At 46.2% G+C, this 17,811-nt stretch overlaps 1 protein-coding gene across 2 annotated transcripts in view; it reads left to right on the plus strand.

Annotated features, from left to right (window-relative positions):
- The window catches only part of LOC144730064 (protein-serine O-palmitoleoyltransferase porcupine-like), a 117,489-nt gene that overhangs the window by 53,414 nt on the left and 46,264 nt on the right, over positions 1-17,811 (plus strand). For both annotated transcript variants that reach the window (XM_078610586.1, XM_078610587.1), the window contains exon 4: positions 12,557-12,600. In XM_078610586.1, the coding sequence (XP_078466712.1) occupies positions 12,557-12,600 (44 nt within the window). The remainder of the gene's footprint in view (positions 1-12,556; positions 12,601-17,811) is intronic.

Raw genomic sequence — 17,811 nt, forward strand, 5'->3', positions numbered from 1 at the left:
AGTGCCCAAATTGGCCAGCGATCGTTTAAGCCTTCAGTCGAAGGCTTGTGCCGGGCTGGGTTTAATTTGACTCGTCTGTAATTCCACTTGTTGTGACCTCAACGGATTTTGAGACGATGGCAATTAACGCCTCTCGAATAGCACGAAACATGCACCACTTCCGGGCACGATAGGGGAGCGATAATTAGCGCTGGTGTGCAGCGAAGTAAATGTAATGCCGTGGAATTTTCCTGCGGACGCTTTGACATATTTGTTGTAGCATTAAACGTGGCCTCCAGGGGCTTACGATGGAAGAGAGGGACTCGAAAGATCAAAAAAAAGTTTCTGACATTTGAAAAGAAAAATGTCCTTTTGATATTTGCAATCTGAGAAGGGGAATTGTTGACTTAAAATGTAGTCTTCCGAGGGAGAGATTTAACGCGTTAAGTGCGTCTTGAAATCTTCAACTCTTTTCTGTGTTTACGACGCACAACAAAGTAGATGACTAAAGTCTAAATGGGAACTGTCATTCACAAGAGGGATTTTATTTTATTTCATACTCATAGCTATTGGAATGCTATTTTCATGAATTGTGAAAACCCCAAATAATTTTAACTTTCTACATTTATTGAACCCATCTGAAATACATGTTCACCACCAACAGCCATGCTTTATCCATTTCTGGATGAAAGCTTCCGTCCAGCGTCACCATCTCTCATGAGTCTGCTGCAGTGCCCACAATCCATTTTACTCCCACACGGGAGGCTGCATCTCTGTGGTGGGTGCCTTCTTGACTGCATTTTCTCTGGCAACAAAACAGGTGTTAAGATGTTAAAACACCAAACTGAAACCTTTTACAAGGAATCATGCTTGCATTAACCACAATACTTGTGGTCAGAATGCAAACAAAAAACGTACTCTGATAATATATACATTGTCTTTGAAACTGATTGGTCCACACCAGAGACAGCTTTCTTTTGAGCCTCGTCTCAAACGGTGTTAGACCAGAGGACGCCAAAAGGCGTACAGCACAAAGACAATGCCACTATCAGAGTAATGAGGGCTCGGGGAGAGCATCTACATCATGGGACCTCCTTTGCCATTACCAAAATATGAGAATAGGTCTAACACATTATTCCTTGTAAAAGGTTTCAGTTTGGTGTTTTAACATCTTAACACCTGTTTTGTTGCCAGAAAAAAGGGGAAAACCTATTATCATATTTTGGTACTGGCAAAGGAGGTCCCATGATGCATTTTCCTCTCCTTCGGTTGCCCATTCTGCCACCAGTCTCGTCCCACCGATCACCATCCCCTCGAGCAATACCTCCTGCTCCAAGTCCAACTTTTTTTTTTTAATTCCATACCAAGTTGGTAATTTGTATTTGCTTTCTGGCACATGTATTCCTATTCTTTCTCCTTATTTGATTGCCCAGCAGGTACCTGTCAATGCATTTTACGTAAATTAGTATTGTGCATCAGTGAATATTGTGCATCATTTTATTATATATATTATTATTCCTACACCCTCCAGAAGAAAGCAGTTGGGACCTTTTCCAACGATGGTGAGTGGTCGATTGTGCCAAGTTGACATATGAAATGGCTAACGTGCCCAGTTCATCTAACTGATTGGGGGGACGAACCAGGATTTATGCGCCGGTCGAGGTAAGCGTTCCCGCGTAATGAGAATTCACTATTCTAATTCCTGCGTCCGCGAATGTGCGGCAGAGATCACCGGAGTAGCAGGGGGAGGGAGAAGGGGGGAGGGTTGACGGCAAAGGGAATAAATTAATTTGGAAAAGTGTTGACCCTGGGAGGCTGCAGACTTCTTGTGTAATATTTCTTGTAGCGCTGTCCAAATTGCTTTATAAATTGTGCTTCTGTTGCGATTTCGCTTTCAGTGTTTGTCCCGTTTTGTGTGTGTGGCAAATACCGTAGCTGCACTGGCCCGTGTGGCTGGGCGATGCATCTGGTCTGACCGAGGCCTTCACACATGGAACGGATCCGTGAGGGCCAGGCCGCTTGATAGCGGTTAACCCTTTCCGATGACGACCGTCTACGTCATGGTTACACGTACGTCATTGGAATGGAATCAGAAGAAAAACCAAAATAAAATAACTTTATCAGTACTGAGGCTCCCACAAGGCCATGCGGGAGGGCGTCTGCCACAGTTTGGCACCAGCTACCATAGAGTGTGGTCGTGTCACTACAGTTCTCTGCGGTGAGTGCAATGTATTTTAAAACAATAGTGCTATGCCTCTCTAAATAAAATTGGCGTGAACTGTTTCTGCGTTCCGAGAGTCTGCGGTGAACGGGGCCCACCCTGCAACTTGCTGACGTCTTGGTTAAAAAAGAAGAGCCAGACTTTGGCAAATTGTGTACAAGCCTTCCCGTGTTGGATAGTGAGCGCTCAATTGTGCCTCAAATTGCTTTTAGACAAATTGCCTCAATGGAAATTTCTCAGCAAATTGCAGGCATACACTCAATATTATTTGGTGATTGATAACTGCCAGTGTTCATATTGATTTTGTAATGGAAACAACGTACTTATTATTTGAAACGAATTTTTTCAAAGCAGTGGAATGAGGCATTAGATAACAAATAAAACAGAGGTGGAAGAGTGGAAGAATAGTGTGCTATGCACCCAGAGACCATTCCCATTCACAGCTAATTACAGTGGCTTGTGATTTCTGTACCAGTCCTGGGCTTTTTCCACCTCTTCACCTCCGCCAACCTGCACCGATCAGAGTGAAGTATGGACAGACAACCTCCAGGACTGATACAGCATGGGGAGGCCTTTATCCTGCAGTGGATTGACAAAGGACTGTACAATGCCACCATTGGAACCACCTTTTGGCGTCATCTGGTCCAACACCATGTGAGACTAGGCTCTAAGAAAAGCTGTCTCGGGTGTGGACCAATCAATTTCACGGACAGTGCATACATTATCAGAGTTGTGTTTTTTGTTTTCATTCCGACCGCAGGTATTGTGGTCAATGCAGACATGACTCCTTGTAAAAAAGGTGTCAGTTTTGTTGCCAGATAAAAGGGTTAAAAACCAATTTCAGACTGTACAATGCTTTCATATTATTTCGTAAATGTCTATTTCCATGTTCAGCAGCCTTTGCATGTGCTGCACTTGGTTAATGTCCAATCAGTGACACAGTCATACATTTAAGTAGGTTTTATATTTGAACAGAACGTTCATTGTCTTGAACGCAAATAATTTATCTCATTTCAACCGGCTCGCAGAATTTAAATATTAATCGTAATTTCAACTTGCAACATGCAACACAGTATTCGCTGACTCTTCGACAGAATGACTCGGAGGCACGAGGAACCACAGACAGGTTGGAAGCCAGCCATGCGGTGTGCCGGTGCCAACAACTGCCCAAGCTCTGCGGTCCTCTATGTATGAAGCTGTTTTCAGCCCATTAATACGTGTTTTACATATGGGAGGAAGCTGGAGCACGTGGAGAACACTATCAACACTATCCCAACAGAAGGGACGGACGATATCAGTCCACGTTTTGCTGCACCGCATTCTCCTGGCAAGCCGGGGTATGGCACCTCGATGCTCACGGGAAAGGATTTTCACAAGATCTGTGCGATCGCCCACCCACGCTAACTTCACAGTAGTGGATTACAGGCGGGTGCCATCATCGCCCGGCTTTATTCTTCCAGGCATGCACTGCGCTGTTGGGATTACGCAGCCATTATCGTAATTGTCCTGCTCGCAGCACAGAGCTCCCGGCCTGTCCGCCACGGTGCTTACTTCCTAATTAAGTGATACGCAAGCGGACACTATCCTGTGACCAACAAACGATTCGCACACATCTCGTTCCGTGAAGAGATGGGGGATTCTCTTGTTTTTTTTGTCCTTTCCATTCTCGGTTGGGGTATTTGGGAACAGAGGGAGAGGGAGAAAGCGTCACGGATCAGTGATGGATGATGGGAAGGTAGGTGGAGGAGGAAGAGGTGGCCTGTGGTGCAATGCAAGGGAGATTTTCTGATTTTTTTTCTGCCGTCTAGAAATTGAGCCACGCGTACTGAGCGCATGGATTCGAGCTCGCCGCTTGGGGTGGCTGAAGGCCCCCCCTCCCCCCCGTCCTCTGTGCTCGCTGACAGGCCCCCACGACGGGGCTGTCACAGATACCTCGGACGTACCCTGTGTGCACAAAACAATTATGTGAATGCATCTTCCGCAATAATTTAAAATGTAATTTGATGCAGTGGTTACGGTTGGAGGGTGTCGTTTTAATTCGGCGGTTGATCTTTTTTATTTGTATCATTTTCACCGCGTCGTTTCCTATTTGTTTCTCTCTTCCGTTTTGTTTAGGTGCAATACTGTTTGATCAGTCGGCTTAAAAATGCAACGGCATATATTTGGGTGAAACATAAACGATCGATATAACAATAGGTTTTACCTTTTCTGGCATAAAAATAGGTGTCATGATTGTTAAAATACCAAACAGAATCCTTATTCAAGGAATCCAGTCTGCATTAACCACACATACTTGTGGTGAACATGCAAACAAAAACATGCCCTCATAATATATACATTGCCTTTGAAACTGATTTTAATACCGGTAGGAAAGGTCCCATATTATAAACGATCGATGTTTACACACGCTCGATTCGCTGCGTGCGTCCGAGAGCACATGGTGCGACTCGGTGCATCAGGACATGCTTCCTGTGACGTGCCTTACAAGATGACTGATATTTCATGCATCCTTCGACCCTAATGAATTGGTTCATTTCCAATTTCGGATACGGGAGTGCAGTGCTTTGTATCAATGGCGTCCGGGGAGTACAGTTCCTTGAATTACTTATCCTTGTTGCTATGGCCTTCGGAATGTATACGTGTTGGAGCAGGGAGGTCAGAGATGAATACAATTTCAAGAGTATGCATGACGGGGGAGTTGAATCTGCTGGTCCACGTGCAATTAAGACGGTAAAACGTGGGTAGTGGCAAATACAATCACGAGAGAGGGAGGGAGAGACTGCGAGACCAAAATAAACGAAAGCTTTAAAAATTATTCCTTTTCGCAAGAAACATTTTCCCCCATTGGGCAAAACCATATGTCAACCCGAGAGTTCGCGCACGCAGGGACTAATTTCCCACGAGGCTTTAACAAACTGCATTTTCATGGCTGCTCTAATGTTTATTGATGAAAAATACAATTAGTTACAAACCATCTGCTCTGCGGTTTTGCGAAGGTGTGGGGTGGTGTTGAGCGGGGAGTATGTGAGTGCAGTGGGGTACAAGGTGCCTAGGGGAGAGTAGCTCAGTCTTAACTGGTGTGAGAATGGCAGGCGTTGCGGGGGGTGGGGGTTACTTACCTGGGGGACACATTTGGCAAACAACCAATGCTTACGATTGTTGGGCGTCTCGCGTGTTAGCCTTGCGCATTGTCCTGTGGGCCGTGGGTCCTGGCCTCGTCTCGTTGAACAAAAATGGGACCGGGCGAGGCGTCGAGGAAGCAGACGTGAATGAAGCGTTGGAGCGTAGCCAGGGTGTCGGGGGGTGTGTGGTTCTTCTTTCAATAGGATGTGCTGCCATTCGCCCGGTGACCGCTTAGCAACACGGCACCAGAGCTCGGAACGACCCTACGATGTTCCGGCATCCATCACCATTATGCCTGGCTGTGGTCAACATGTGCACACACTTACACATGTGGGGGGGGGGGGGGCATCAGCCATCGTGGGGATATCTCGAACGTTGTATTTCAGTGCCAAATGAAGGTTTAAGTGGAGTCTGGAGCAGTGGCTCCATCACAGGTTTGCGCTGGGGCGATCGCTCTGCCAGATCGTGTCAAAGCCCCCCAATCTCTTGACAGTGGCTGCAAGGTGACGCCGTCTGTTACAACGACCTTCATTTCTCTTAAGCCAATGAATCCGCTTGTCTAGAGACTGTGAAACACATCCGTTTCATCTCTTCGCCGATGCATCCACAAGTGCCGGTTAACGGAGCACAACTCACAGAGTTGTTCAGTAAGCGTGGGGAGAATAAGGGATGAACTAACATTTCCGTTCAGTGTTTCGTGATGTTGTGTGTACTGGTTATCAATCAATTAACTATAAAAAAAAATTCAGGAAATCGAAAATATTTTAAATTTTCTTATTAAACCACAATCCCCTCGCGTCTCATTTTCCAGTGCTTTAAAGGAATCGGTTGAGGTTTGAAAGGTGACTGACAATTCACTTAATCAGTTGCGCTTACAGTTCACTTTGGGTTTTTTTTTTTACGATAGCCGTGCTCAATTATTAGGAGCTCGGAGGTGCTACAGGTGTGATAAATGATTCCTGTGTGAACCTGGCGGTCTTGATAGTTGAGTGAAGCAGCGGTGCATAATTGTGTCCTCACGAGTGCCACCCGACTAAGTGACCTTATTGAAACGAGGCCAGCACCTGCTCCCTAAAGTGTATTTATTGCAGCGGAACTGGGACTCGCTCTCTCCTGCCCGCCACATGCAAAGATTAAACTCATCTGTCAAGGCAGACCGATTGCCCGATGTCATGTCCCCCTGCCAAGCCAGCGCTTTATTATTTGTATCACGAAACGCTCGCAGACCGGATGCTGTCAGAGTGCAAATTGAGAGCGACGTGGGAGCCGTGATGCCGGCGGGCGAACTAATTGCACTCGGATCCTATGCAATGAATAGAGACGCGACAGCTCAAAATTGTTGCGTCGGTGCCTTCCTATTTGAGGAGTTAGAATGACACCGGGCAGTCGCGAGGTTTTTGGCACGTACGTTTCAGACACTTTAAAGGTGTGGGGTCATTGTTGGAATCATCGCAAAGTGGCCTTTTTACTTAGGCGTCATGTCAAGCGAGACTAATTCACGTAGAAATCAGTTGTCCACCTCACTTGATTGTGGGGAAATGCTCAGACGCGCTGGGATGGCAGTGGTGCATTAAGTTTCGAGTGTGTGTAAAGCTGTTGACTTATTCCATATATATGCCGTATTTTCTAAAACTACCGATGATTTCCTTTAAAATGATACCTCCGTATGTATTATTCAGATGATTATGAATTTTGACTGTGAAGTAGCCTAATGTTTGAAACTGCCTTATAACTAAGATATAACCAGCAGTGAGTGCACCTGCCTTGAGTTCGGAGAATCGTTATTCAGGGCTCAACCCGGAACACAGAGTAGACTTTTGTTCTTCTTCTGAGAATTGTATTTTATTATGTTTATTTTTATTATTTTATTATTTCCCTTCTACGTAACTTTAACGTGACTTTACCGAAATAATTATCAGAATTGTATTTTATTATGTTTCATTTTTATTATTTTATTATTTCCCTTCTACGTGACTTTACCGAAAGAACCAAGAAGATGAATCCTTGCAGTCACGAAAGCTTTAAATCGAAATTTAAACTTTTGTTCGTATGGTAGATGCAGTGCTCTGGAACATTTCTACGCGTGTCCAATGCATTTCAAACAGCAGCGCTGAGCTGCATCGCACGTGGCCAAAGCAAATGGGAAATCTTCTCCCTTCCCTCGGATTCATGATGAGGGACCTAGTCAGTTCGCTGTGTACCCAAGCATAGATGGTTTGCTTTGTATGTACAGTAAAACCTCGTTATTTCGGTATTTGACCATTCGTAATTGTGGATAATTCGGCACGGCTGCGCTGTCGTCATATATAGAGTATATTAGTGATTCACCATGAGCCGATTTGCCGTACCGAATGGTCCAATTTCGGCATGCAAGTGGAGCATGCCGAAATTGTGCGCGTGTGGCGAGCGTTAATGCAGACATGTTGCTTTGGACTTTGCCTTGTTTGTGCACTCTGTGCAAGCCAGGTCTCTCAGACATGCCGTCTCCACCTCCATCAAGAAGCAATAGAAAGGGACTGCAGTATAAATCCCTTAGTCTGTGAGACAAATCTAAAGTTTTGGATAGAGTTCGTGCAGGTGTGTCAATGCGTCTGGTGTGTGAAGAGTTTGACAACAAATTTGAAAGAAAAAAAATATTGGCAGGTGGCACTGGGGAGCACCATTGTACATAATTCTAAATATTGGATCATTCGGCAAGGCCAGAGCTCCATATGTGTCTAATTAAAAAGGGTTTACTGTACATTGAACTTCTTTCGCCCCATACGTAGCCAAGCGTACTTGGTGTATCGGTGCCTTTTGCGCGCGTTAACTTCTTCCATTTGCCAGATAAAAAGAATAATAAAAATGTGAAGATCGCGGTTGATAATTCCACACGCGTTGGATGTATTCATCGTTGATGAAGATGTCGCCGTGCAGATCACACTTGACCGTGATCGCACAAAAAACGGCGTGGATTTGTTTTTTTACGATGTGACGGAACTCATGCGCCCAGCCCTGCAAGCCCAGCTGTTTCCAGTGAAGTGCATTCGCGACGACATGTTAATTTAAACGCTGGTTCCCATAGCATAGCTTTTATTGCCCAACCCATTTCACGTCCCCAATCCCGGCAGAGCAACCTTCTGCTCGGTGAGCGCCCGAGTCATAAATCTAAGCGCTCGCCATCGCGGCGGCAGCGGCGGCGTCTTGAGCAGTCGTGTGACCGTCAAGAGCGTCGGACAGCCGTGTCTGTCCGCGCGCCCCATTATATATTCTTGCCCGACGTCCAAGAGAATATGACGTGTCATGTTTTTCACGACAGGTAGCTTGCGATCTATCTCACCCGGCCGGCCGCAAGCGCTTTGTGGCTTGCAAATATATGTGTACGTTCGCCTACAAAATCGCAGTGTGGTGGCAGTAAATTGCACATTGAAGTGGCCGAACTTGACAAATATGTTTTTATTTAACTTGAAAATGGCCATGAATTTTGTCTCATACATATTAACAGTATTTTTTTTATTTTTATTTTACAAAACTATTTCCAACCTTAAACAAAAAACCCCCAAACATTTACAATAGAGCAACAGTTTTACCAAACCGTCATGGGTTGGGTAAGTAAGTAGCTATATTTGCCAAAATAATTCATTTATGTTCGACAATGCTGAATCTTTGGCATAATTTAAGTTGTGTACCGCTGCGAGCTATTACGCCGTACAATACCATTAATGTCGTCCAGTCTAAATCGTATCCAAATTATAGATGAGAAATTATACATTTGTAGCGTTGAAGGTGACCACAGAATGAATCCACCGAGAAATAAAACAACCGTGTTACATGCATTATTAAAAATAATTGTGCGTCTGTAAAATCAATGATGTATAGACGTACGGTGCTGTACAGTTTCCATCGCCCTTTTAATGGGTGCCTTGTCAAACATTATTCTAAAACCCCAGGGGATTAGCATGGTGAGAAAGTTTTTGGCATACGTTTTTTTCCGATCCAGGTCAAAGGTTATTGTTCATACATCGCTCATCAATAACACAGGTCCTTTGCTTCTGCTGCTCGGATTGATCCCTTGCTCAACTCTGCAATGAAAACGACTAAAGTGCTGTGACTGACAGCCAGACAAATTTATTTTCTTGCCATGTACATCTTTTGAGAGGCTTTAAAGAAATAAATAAACATATACATGTTATTGTAGCATCTATCTAGGTAGAAACACGAGTGTCACGGAACCTTTGAAAACACTGCTTCTGGGATATGTAATAAATATATTTTTTCAGAATAACCCAGAAAATACGAACCGGGCAGGTGGCTCAGCAGTAGAGCTGTTGGCATGAGCGATGTGGGATGCTGTTGGCATGAGTGACGCTATGTCAAATGAAAGTATCATTATGACAGCGAGCGGCTTGCAATCAGAGTGCTGGGGGTTGGCTCAGCCCATCATAACGAAGGTCGATAAAATAAGTACCACATTGTGGGGAAAGTCAACAACGATTGTTCTATGGATAGCCTTAACCTCACTCTAGGAATGTGGAATTTCCACCACGAGAAGATATCGCACTTAGTCCCGTGAGCTTGGACAGCACACAACGTACGAGGAAACGGCAACTGAAGGACAAAAGGCAAGACTGGAAAGGAAGCCGAGGAATGAAAGAGCCATGAAGGAGAATGGCCATAAAGGAGCGACATCAATGAATGCAGGGCGTGTGTGTGAGCGAGATGTGATCAGCATGTAAGCCATTTGATATTATTATTATTACGATCAAAAGAGACCTTCAGACACTACTGAAGCGTGCGGGGCACCGGTGCTGCACACATTCCGCCATGTCGCGGCAAAAGTCGATCGCGTTAACTGCTCGGCAGTGGCGGCTCTTGCAAAATCTCTCAGGGGGGGCAAATGTCTGGATGATTGATAAGGTCCACCCATGCAATGAATAAATTAACAGCTTAAGCATGTAAAGGCAACTTCACTTCTTTAATATTAATGAAAAATAAAGTGACTCTTACAATACATCTTGTTTGTTTATATACTCACTATTAAAACAAACCACTCAAGTTTATTTTATTAAAGATTCCACTAGGTGGCGATAAATTATATTGTTGGATGAAACGTGCTTACGTATGATGACGTTAGCACGTATGATGACGTAAGCACGTTAGGGCGAGCCCTCCCGGAAGCCATAGAGAATGCATTGCAGCACCCCCGTTCGAAAAAAAACATCTTTGAATGTAAGTCTTTGGGGCCACTCGGGGCGATTCTCAGCCGTAGTGAAATCGCCCAAAAAGAGGCGGTACTCCACAGAACGTGACATGACGCTGATTGGACTATATCCAGAGGCTGACAGTGACGGCTAGCGTGACTCTGTGGTTGAATGACATTGGTGGTGCGTCGCCCAATCGCCCTAATGAAGAAACCGCCCCTGCTGCTCGGCAAACCGCTCGTGCGCCGACTTCATTGCCGCCGTCAATCCCGCGTTAGAGAATCCACGTGGAGACGCAGGCATCGGGCCGGTGCGAGCATCACACTCGCCAAGGCTTGAGAGTGACGGGCGAGTGATTTGGTGGGTCCACTGGAGAGCGAGCGGCTGTTTTTGGGGTTACGGAGTGCCGTCACAAACACACCACTGCAGTGCTCTTGTGTGCATCAGGCATTGTGACGCGCACGTACGGTCCATTTGGTCAATCCGCTGCTGGATGAGGGTCTCCTCCAAGCCTGCTGGGGCCGCGAGTGTTGTTTGACCCTACTTCACTGCGCTGGCCGGCGTGGGGAGGTGAAGGCGGCGGGAGTGCAGAACAGTGGATTTTGCTGCACTGCTCTCTACTGACCCCAATGCCGACTGCACAGGTTTAGTCGCACTTTGTGGTGACCTCATTCAAACAGCATCCAGGCTCGAACCTGCTTGCCTTCTGAGATCTGATTAAAAGAAAACACGTTTATTAGCAACACTCGCTGCCTTAAAAGGAAACGTGAAAAAGGTGATTTTTTTTTTTGGGCTTTGCCCATTTTCCTGAGCACATAAAACGCTGTGATTGTGCTGTGAAGAAGGTCCATTACCCGACACGCCACCTATTATCGATGTTTTCATTTCAAGGCAGTGCTATTGATGAACATGTTGACTTTTGATTTCTTGTGCCTGTGCACCACTGCCAATGCAGCAGAATCGCCAAAGATGTTGAGATCTCACAAGGATCGGGGGGAGGTGCATTCCAGGTTACCTGGCCGCAGGCTGACTTTATAATAAAATAACAAAATACAACTGCAGACCGTGGGACCTCCGTTGGGATTATTGCTTTATAAACAGATTGAAGGTAAGCAGGGGGGGAAAACTAAGGAGATCATAGCTGTCAGCTGTGAGCGATAGTGCATGTTCAATTGCTGTGATGGACATTTTACAGCATCGCCGACAAATGAAGGCTTGGAATGCTACACAAAGCCACCAGCACCCAGCAGCTGTCAGCTTTGCATTGCTAGTTATTTGTGTTGTGCATTCACAGTCCTTACATTTTACAAGGCACACCTCGTTGAGATGCAGGAATGTATGCTTTGTGCTGAACTTATGTATGTAATTAACAAGATACCTTTATTTGTAAGCCGGTAAGAATCCATTGCGATTCAATGCCTCTTCATAACGGTGGACTTGGGATTTTGAATTCAATCAGGATGTCTTGTATGCAAGACCTTTGCCCTCACCTATTTACTGCTAACAAGCAAACTCATCCATTAGGCATGTAACAAATCATCTCCCCCAGCGACGTAATGAAACATCTAGATTTGGGGGGGGGGGGTCACAGTTCATCGTAAGAAACACTTTTCTTTTGTCCCCTTTGTACCATTTCGTTTTTTCTGCTTCTCAACGTTTCTGTCTTTGTCCGGTTTCACCCGCTGCATTATTCCCAGTGTAGCATTCACACGTCACCTGCGTACTTTTTAAAGGAGTGATGGTCACACGCACGATTTACCCAATCGTTAAGTAACCAGTCGGAGGAGCTTGTTTTTACTTCTTGATTATCCACGTCACGTGGTGCCCACCACGGCAGGTGAGTATCGTTGGTAGCGATACAATCCGTGCACTCTTATCGCGCCGTGAAAAATGAGATGGCGGCGATCTGAGCTGCGCGCCGAACAAGCGGAATGGGTGGAATCGGCTTCGCCCGCCGGGAGCTCATGGTGGCTCTTCTATTGAAAGCGCTTACGGGGAAAACTGTCAACATTACTGGCTGCTTTAGGTGTTTTCTTTCTCTCCTTCTTTGCAGAGAGATGCACATGGTGGACGCGGTGAACTGGCACAAGATGAGAGGTGAGCAGGCAGGGGTGTGTGTGTGTGTGTGTGAGAGACACTGATGTGCTTTGTTACCATTAGCCGGCTGCCGAGAGCTTCCCACTTGCCCCTGCCGCCTGTAGACTGAACGGGTTCTTTTGGGGAGATTCATTTGTTTTACAGTGAGATTCGTTATTGATTTTATTGGCGGCCCCTTTTGACTCCACGTGATGGCACATTCAAACTCATTATGTCTTTTCGAAGGTAAACACATACCAGGTATACGTGGAGGGAAAAAAACACTCCGCAAATTCGTCTATAATACTGTCTTATAAGTAAAAGTCTATAATAAATAATAATATATAATAGGTGACGTTTTGGAAATTGGTGCATCTTCATAGCACGTAAACCTAATTGTTTCTAAATGTATATGCGGCACATTGTTACAATTTACGGGACATGTGTTGACTGCTAACGGGCAACGTTGGTATAGAAGTTTGCACGCTGCCATATAAAGCTGGTAACCCCAGTTCAATTCCCAGACACGGCTAATATCAGTGGCGAGTGATATTTGGAACCGGTCGTTTTCTCACAAACCTACACTTATCAGCACGGCAAAACGTGGCCAAAAAATCTAACCGTGACCAGCAGTGCGGTGAGGCCTTCATCTAGCGGTGCATTGGCAAAGGGCTGTAAACGCGTTTTACGGTTAATCTTTAAGTTGACTGTCAAGACAGCTAAGTGAGCTGGGCAGGACTCGCTGCTGTTTGAAAGTTCGGTGGCCAGTGGATCAGAATTTCGAGAGAGGTTCCGCCAACGGACAGCGAACGACGCCTGAGAGGATGACCACCACCGTGGAGAGTTTTGTCCCGAAGAGCAAAAGATGGAGTGTGGCGGTACAGAAACGTGGTGGGATAACAACGGCGTGGGGAGGCCTTCGTGCAGCAGTGGATAGAACATGTCTGATAATTAATTTGGTGTTATTTGGAATTTGACCTACAGCAGTTGTTCACGACGTCCTACTCCTGTAATCGATGACATCGTAGGTCCCTCTGACCTTTACCGATCTCAGTGGGGCTGTTTGGCCAAATCGCCGACCACTCGGCCGTTTGACTGCCACATCCCTGTGCAACCGGGGGATCTAGAATGTTCTCAAATGACGTGGTCGCTCTCAATGGTTGTGGACATCTGCAGGGGTATCTTTTTTTTTCAAGGACTTCTCTATGAAATACTCAAAGCATCCTGGCCAAACAGCCCCACTGAGATCGAGGGGTATTTTTCAGGAGTGCTCCACATTCCTTCCTTAACCTCTCCCGCCTGTTCTCCTAAACTGTCACCGTAAGTACACCACCACTTTTATTTCGACCACTATCATCTTACGTACAATTGTACAATTGCTGTAAAGCACCTTGGCATAAGACGCTGTATGTACGCATGGATGTTGAACTGTTATGTATAAGATAAGATATCTATATACAAACATGTCTCTCGCCCTTGAAGACGAAACATGGCCTGTGCAGTCCTCTGCGCCGTGTGCAACTGTATTACAGCACTCCATTCCAAAAGTAGCTCCAGTGACACATTATTCGAGAACAGGTATGCAAGAAAAACATTGAAGTAGAATTTATGACATATGAAGTGAGGCTAATTTTATTTAAATTGCAAATTAGACTTAATTGGGGATTGCTGCAATTAGAATGTATCAAATAGATTTGCTTTACTTTCGTGCTCCTGTTGGGCTATTGCGGTGGTGCATTTTAAATGGAGTGTGCAAACTCGCGTGGCATGTGCTATTATGAATTGGTGTAATTACGATTCCCTCTGTAGTTCAACTAAACTGTTGTTTCATAAGAGATCTGTTTTGATTACAACGGCCGTTAGCACCAAAAAGCACACAATGATATTCACATGAATAATTTACCTGCACATTAAAGAGGTGCAGAGCATCAATCAATATACAACTGACAGCCCAATAACTCAGACAGCCACAATTTGGGGGTGGGGGGACAGCAAAATAAACGAGGCCTGAATCTTCCGACTCTGCGGCGAAGTGCGGCAAATTACAGCCAGACCCGTCAAGTTTTATACCACCACACCTCCTGACCCACCTCCTCCCCCCATCCCCCGTACCACGCAGCTGCACTTTTCGCCACCTCGATCTCCTGAACTTTGCTCCCTCGGACGGAAGCGTGGCTCACTCCTCCCTAATCACGCCGATAAGCTGCTCGTTACGTTTCAGCCGGCGGGTGCGGTGGTGGGGGGCGAGTGTGGAGGGGTCCGCTCGGGGAGCCGCTCCGATCAGGCCATCAGAATGAGAAACGGGTTTCATAAAGGAGCCCCGTTGCATGAGGGCCGTGGGACGGCGTGAAGGCGGCTCGTCGCCAGGATTGCGCCCCCCCTCCCGCCTCTCTAAAGGAGCTGCGGGCGATGCTGCTGCTGCTCCGGCAGCAGTGGCGGCGGCGGCGTAATTACGACCCTCGGCGCACGAGCCGCGCGTTTCGAAGGATTCATTTAATAACGCCGCAGGCACGTCAAACGTTACCGACCGACGGCTGTCGCGGCGCGCCGTTGTTTTATTCGCCCGTCATGTACTAACGTGCTTTTGATGACTCTGGAGCGGACAGCGTTTTTTCCTTCACTATTTATTGTTAATTGTTATTCTCCCCCCTCCACGCTCCGATGCAAGCTTACCTTGAATTGCGTGCGGCTGCGATGCCGGAGCTCAGAACTGGAGGTCATGTGAGCTGTGGGGGGAGGTCACGCCGAACGGCTCGTGCCGAGCACGGGCCCGAGTAATTTGGCGGGAATCGCATGGAAAAAAAACATTCATCATTCAATTAGCGCCTTCTCTCCCATCTGGTATGGGACCTCTTGAATTCCTGGCTTGGCCCACATAGCCGCTGGCATAATTTTAATTTGCACAACATTAATATTAAACCCTCTTTCGACAACTTTTTTTTTTTCATTACACGCCCAGCAGTGGCGAAGTTTATGAGAAATTATCAAACATTGAGCCGTCCGCCGAGAATACTCCAGAAGAAACGGTTTTGATTAAACATGTGGCTTCATCGGTCTAACTAACATGCTGCTCTCCCTTCAGACGAGTGAAGTGTGCGGGTCAGAGTGAGCAAACTTCCAAGTGGAGTTCCAATCAGGACACCGCAGAGCTCAGTGCCGTATATTTTATTTTATTATTCCCCCCCAACCACTCTTGCGCTGATGGTGCTAGCGGTGTCACGTCACGAGGTGAAGCATGCATTGGGATCTCTCGCAGAGCAGGGCAACCACAACTCCCTTTGTGTTAGAGAAGGAGCCCACGGAAGCAGATTTCACAGAGCTACGTCTGAGGTTTGTTTCAAGTGACCTCTGGTCCACGCAGAAGAGGGTAGCACCTCGCCACCCAAGAGTAATGTCCGTCGCATGAGCGTCAAGGCGATATTGAAATTCTGAGAGTAGGCATTTAGTAATTAATTTCAGAAACAAATTTAATTTCATGGGGTTCTTTTTGTCACGATTCCTGAAAACCCAATATAATCACAGGCAGCTACCTGGTTTCGAACCCAGGACCTCACCTGTGCCAGCTCAGTGCTTTGACCTTCAGAGCCACCTGAGCGATCTCATGCCAGAGGTCGCAAACGGGTTTTGATTCCTCACCCGTACCCGTACCCGGCCACACCAGGGTCGCAAATGGGTACCCGTACCCGGCCGGGTACGGGTAGCCGGGTATCGGGTAGGGTACGGGTATCGGGTACCCGGTTGCGACCTCTGTCTCATGCTCAGCGCCGTGCGTGTCTTTGTCTGCTCGCATGCAAAGGCTGGGCTCCGCAGCCCTGAGCGATGGCACAGTGGTCTGCACAGGGCACTTATTAAAATGAGCCGCTGGGGCCGCGACCGTGAATTATTACGGTGATATAAATAAGCAGAGACGTGCGAGACAGGCGAGAAACCAAAGGCATCTGTGCCCAACAGTTGTGGAACAGCAGCCAGGAAGAGGTCTCGCTGTGAGACTCCAAACTTTACAGAGAATGAGAATAAAGAACCCGCAAACTCGTATGGATTTTGTGAACTCATTTGCCTACTTTTTGGCTGCCCTGCCCCCAGACTATGCTGGCTGGGCATTATCATTGTATCCATACGAAGAATAAATGATAATGTATGAAATAAATAAAAAATATAAATCATGGTGCATTCCAAATTAAATTTCTCTTTGTATAAATAAGCAGGAAAACCATGGATTGTGTGTTGCTTCCCAACGTGCGTTTTGTCCTCGCAAGTTTTACGATGGTCATTGTCAGAAACGTTACCCACAGATTGCTCGATTGGGGTATGGTACACATAGCAATCATTGCCCCGCATTGAACAAAAACTTTGCAGGACCCTCCTGAAAAGAGTCACGAGACTCGGTGAGGCTTCTGGGTAAACAAGTGTCGAAGTAGTAATGATCATCATCATGACAGTCATCGTTGAGGTTGGCCCCTGCATCCCCAAACTATCTGTAGGCCATGATGAGATTATGCGGCTCAGACAGCGGCTCTACCTGGGAGGGCACGCCTTTGCCGGCAGGGCCAGAACAGCGGTTTGTGTTCTTTTAGCGCTGGTTTGTGTCTCTAAAGTTTAACGTAACCCTTTCAACAGGGTAAACGCCTGACAGCAACAGAACTTTGTTTTTAAAGTTTGGTTCATATTGGATCATCTTCATGAGAGTTATCATGACCCCCCCCCCCCCTTTATGGATGGATGGACGTCTTTGACTACTGGACATCTGTGAAAAAGAGCTTTAGAGATCATCGGATTCTTCCAGTATGAATAAATATTCTGATTCACGCTTTGAACAGTCGTTTATAAAGCATTACAAAATCTAGAAAGAAAATTTGTTCCTAAGGTGGACAGTAAGTGAAATGCATTTATATAAAAAAAAAACAGATCGAATTTTGTGCAGAAGGAGAAGGGGGCCCAAAAAAAAACATCTGTCCCAAAAATCCCAAAATTGGCAAAATCACACCAGTGGTGTGGGCTTGCCTTGGACGTGCCTATTAATAAAAAAAGGGAAACATTAACAACGTAAATGCTTTCACCCGTCCTCGCTCACACGCACAGCTGAAAGGAGTGCGTAGGCTCCAAACAAAACTTATGCGCTTGGCTAAGACTCTGATTAAGCCCCACTTGAATTACCCCATGGCGGTGCCATCCAGCATGCTGAGCTTCCTAAACCAGGTCCTGTGCAGGGCGCGCGCCCGATCACTTGAACGC

This window comes from Lampetra planeri, chromosome 34 (assembly GCF_965212315.1).
Source record: "Lampetra planeri chromosome 34, kcLamPlan1.2.h2, whole genome shotgun sequence".
In the NCBI taxonomy this organism is placed as follows: domain Eukaryota; kingdom Metazoa; phylum Chordata; class Hyperoartia; order Petromyzontiformes; family Petromyzontidae; genus Lampetra; species Lampetra planeri.